The sequence below is a fragment of the Scylla paramamosain genome, chromosome 24 (genome assembly GCF_035594125.1).
Source record: "Scylla paramamosain isolate STU-SP2022 chromosome 24, ASM3559412v1, whole genome shotgun sequence".
NCBI lineage: Eukaryota > Metazoa > Arthropoda > Malacostraca > Decapoda > Portunidae > Scylla > Scylla paramamosain.
Window position 1 is genome coordinate 13,284,013 of NC_087174.1, and position 4,315 is coordinate 13,288,327.

At 45.5% G+C, this 4,315-nt stretch overlaps 1 protein-coding gene across 1 annotated transcript in view; it reads right to left on the reverse strand.

Moving 5' to 3' along the window:
* Positions 1 to 3,316: 3,316 nt before the first annotated feature.
* The window catches only part of LOC135112757 (uncharacterized), a 23,790-nt gene continuing 22,791 nt past the window's right edge, over positions 3,317 to 4,315 (reverse strand). The window contains exon 3 of the mRNA XM_064027546.1: positions 3,317 to 3,997. Within this exon, the coding sequence (XP_063883616.1) occupies positions 3,835 to 3,997 (163 nt within the window). The 3' untranslated portion in view covers positions 3,317 to 3,834. The remainder of the gene's footprint in view (positions 3,998 to 4,315) is intronic.

The following is a 4,315-nucleotide window of genomic DNA, read 5'->3' on the forward strand; positions in this document are numbered from 1 at the left end:
ACAATCCCACACGCAAACCACAAACCCGAATATTAGCAAAAAAATGAATGAAAACTGTATAAAAAGCATCCCGTGGTTAACTAAATTAGTAGCTTATGTAAGGAAAGTCAAGGAAATTATCTATAAACATAAGGATTTTGCATTTGATAATTGACTCTTTTTTACTTTAGAGAGTGAGATTAAGCGTTCATTGGTTCGTTTCAATGGTTCGAATACTTAATCAGCCTTCCCCGCTGAATTCAAGTGTGTGCACCAGCCTTGCCGCTGTGTATGTTATTTCCTTCTCCTGTACCCCCATTCATATACTTTTCTTTCAATAAACTGTTAACCTGTTAGCCTGCTCGCCTCTTTTCCTTCAAATACTCAAGATTTCACGCTCGATTTCAATGTTCACCAGCATCTCATCCCTCCCAGTCCACCTATCATCTCTTACATTCTTTTAACACTCATTTCAACCTTTATCCACTCATCTCTCTTGCTTCTACCACCTCTCCCTTCCCCAGCTTGTTGCCGATAAGACTTGGCACTTCAAAGACTCAGCAGTACTGGGGTGAGGTACTGCCCACCGAGCTGAGGGGAACGTGTGCATGAAATATTGTTATTGCTCGAGACTGTGGTTTTCCTCTTATCTGTCCGTGTGGTGTTCAGGCCCTCTCTCTCTCTCTCTCTGTGTGTGTGTGTGTGTGTGTGTGTGTGTGTGTGTGTGTGTTTGACCGCTCATGTGCTTTCTAATCCACCTGTGTTATGTGTGAATGCGTGAGTGCGTCCACGTGCGCCGGTGTCAGGTGACAGCCGCGCCTCCCAGTATTCCCTGCCTCGCTGTCTGGCCGCTATCAAGTCACCGTCACTAATTCTGCGCGCCACGCCGAGGGAGGCGATAGAGAGGCAAAAAGTGTAGTGTTGGGGGTGTGATGGGGTGATGGAGGTGCAAGTAATGAGAGACTGGGGTGTGGTGAGGTGATGGAAATGCAAATAATAGGGAATTGGGGTGTGGTGGGGTGATGGGGGTGCAAATAATGGGAGATTGGGGTATGATGGATGATGGAGGTTATGGAAAGTGGCAGGGGGTGCAAGTATTGGGGTGTGGGGGTGTGGTGGGGGGATGGGGGAACATGAAGAGACTGGTGTCCGTGGGTGGTGACCTGTGATGACCGCGGGGACACCACCACCACCACCACCACCACCACCGCCACCGCCACGCTGAGGCGTCGCAGATCTCTCGGGGCGGCGGTGTGTTGGGGCGGCGACGACAGGGACGCGGACCAGACACCTCGACACACACACACACACACACACACACACACACACACACACACACACAGCTTCTATCTCCTTTTTTTCTCTCCTATTTTTCCATTCCCTCCTTTTTCCTTTCTGTATTTTCCAGTTTCTTTTTTCTTCTCATCTTTTCGGCTCCTTCCCTTTTCTTTTTCATTCTTTCAACCCCCCCATCTATCTCCTTCTCTAACTATTTTCTCTCGCCCTCTTTCCCTAATTCCCTCATCCTCTTTCTCCTTCTCCTTCCTTATCTCCCCTCTATTTCCTTCTCCGTTCCTAACTACCTCTTCCCGTCTATCTCCTTTCCTAACTCCTTCTCCTCTATCTCCTCCCTTTCTCCTGTATCTACCTTCCCCTTCTCCTGCACTATCCTGTCTCTTCGACTAATAGTGTACGTAGAATAGTTACCCAAACAACCTGGTAAGGACCTCAAGGTTTGTTGATGTTTGGTCTTCCTTTATATTCCTTTGTATTCTCACCATCTACTTCCTCCTCCTCCATCTTCTTCCTTTCCTAAATAAATCCCTTCCCTTTCTATTTGGTTTTCCTTTGTATTCCTTTTTATTCCCACCATCTACTACTTCCATACTTCACCTCCTTTCCCTTTCCTAAATCCATTCTCTTCTATTTGCTCCCCTTCCTCTCCTCGCCCGCCTCGTCACGCAACCCTCACGCCCACACACGCCCTCTGGGAGCTTTGTGTCCTCGTCACTGACCCGGCGAGGTCACCACCCTTAATCCTTGACCTTGTGTGATCCCGCCTACCAAAACTCAGCCCCTCCACCACCACCGCCACCACCACCATCACCACCTTAATTTCCACCATCCCACCACTGCCACCACCAGTACTGCCATCACTATCACCACCACAACCGCCACTACTTCAACAACCGTCACCACCACCACCACTACTATACTATCGCCATAATCACTTTAACTACTACCGCCACTACTACTATTACTACTACTAATTTAACCATAACTATCATCACCACCATTACAAGTGGGAGGAGGAGGAGGAGAAGGAGGAGGAAACCAAGAAAGAAGAATTACGTGTCACAATAGTAACTGTCTATAACTCTCTCTCTCTCTCTCTCTCTCTCTCTCTCTCTCTCTCTCTCATTACATACACCTGGCAGAGAGGAAGAGGAGGAAGGAAGGAGTGAAGGAAGGAGGGAAGGGAGTGAATGAGTGAGTGAGGGAGGGAGAGGAGGAAGAGGGAGAGGAAAGATGTATACAAACACACGCGTCATGGGAAGGGAGTTTGGGAGGGAAGGGGAGAGGGAGGGAGAGAGGGAGGGAGAGAGAGGAAAGGGAGAGGGATGGAGAGGAAAGAGGAGAAGGAGAGAGGGAGAGAAAGGAAGGTATTTTTGTGAGGAAACTTATTACTACTACTACTACTACTACCACTACTACTACTACTACTATACTACTACTACTACTACTATTACTGCTACTACTACTACTACTACTACTACTACTACTACTACTACTACTACTGCCATAATAACAACAATAATAGCAACAACAACCACAGCAACAACGATAATAATTGCCATTACTACTACAACAGCAACAACAATAATGACAACAACAACAACAAGAGCAACAACAACAACAACAACAACAACAACAACAACAATAATAATAATAATAATAATAATAATAATAATAATAATAATAATAACAATAATAATAACAACAGCAGCAGCAGCAACATCAACAATAATGACAACAACAAGAAAAAAAACAACATTAATATCAGCAAAAATTCAAATAAGTAAAAAGAAACAGCTTTTTAAAATTCATATAAATTTATTCGTAAAAAATATTTTTTCTTGGCAACAGTCGACAACTTTATATTTTATTTTTATACAGAAAATAAAACAAAATAGAACTATACTAATATTTCTTGACCTATTGTGTACGAGTATGTGTGTGTGTGTGTGTGTGTGTGTGCGTGTGTGTGTGTGTGTATGTGTGTGTGTGCGCACTTTGCTATGTAACTATTAAGCATTATTTCTATTGGTTTGGTTACTACTCTCTCTCTCTCTCTCTCTCTCTCTCTCTCTCTCTCTCTCTCTCTCTCTCTCTCTCACACATATATATCACATAGTCTAAATATTTGTCATTATATCACTCTGTTCTCTTCGTCTTATCATCTCCCTTTCCTTCCTTCATCTCCCTATTCTTTCGTTTATCTCCCTTTCCTTCCTTCATACCTTTTTTTCCTTGCTTCATCTCCCTCTCTAAGTTCATATTTTTTCTTCAACTTTTTCAGTTCTTCACCTCCGTTTCCTTCCCTCACCTGCTATTCCTTCCTTCACCTCACTTTTCCTTCGCTCGTCTCCCTATTCATAACTCTCACTTGAGGTATTTTCCAACTCCCGTTCCTTCCTTCACCTCCCTTTTGCTCTCCCTTATCTCCTTTTCCTTCATCTCCCCTTTCTTCCTTCAACTCACTGTCCTCATCTCATCTCCCTTTCCAAAACTCTCACTTCGGATAATCTTCACAACCTCTTCTTCTTCTCCTTGTCCACCACCTCCTCCTCGTGCTCAGGTAAGGATGATGCTGCCATCTGCCGCCCTCGGGAAGACCTGCTTGCCTCCCGCTGCCACGCCCCTGCTGTCCTCTGGTACCGGGCCACCTGTCACCCTATATCCCGCAGCGTCAGCCACGTAGTGCATCACCACCAACACGCCTTCTGGACTCCGCCAGCTGTAGGGGGCGTGGAGGAGTGAGGGATGAGAGGGAATGGGTGAGAGGTTGATTGGGAAAGATGTGAAGTAAGTGGATTGGGTGAGAGATGGACTAGAGGGGATGATACGTAGATGGAAAGGGAAATTGATGGATAGGCAGAGGATGAGAGGTGGTAGAGAGGGAAAGTAGGGTGGGGAGATGAAGGTTGAAATGTGTGGACGAGTGAGGAATGAAAAGGTGATGTGGGTGAGGAATGATGGAGGGATGAGAGATGGATGGCGAAGGCTGATAAATGGGCGGAAAGGGCTGGAAAGGGTGAATACACACAGGAATTTG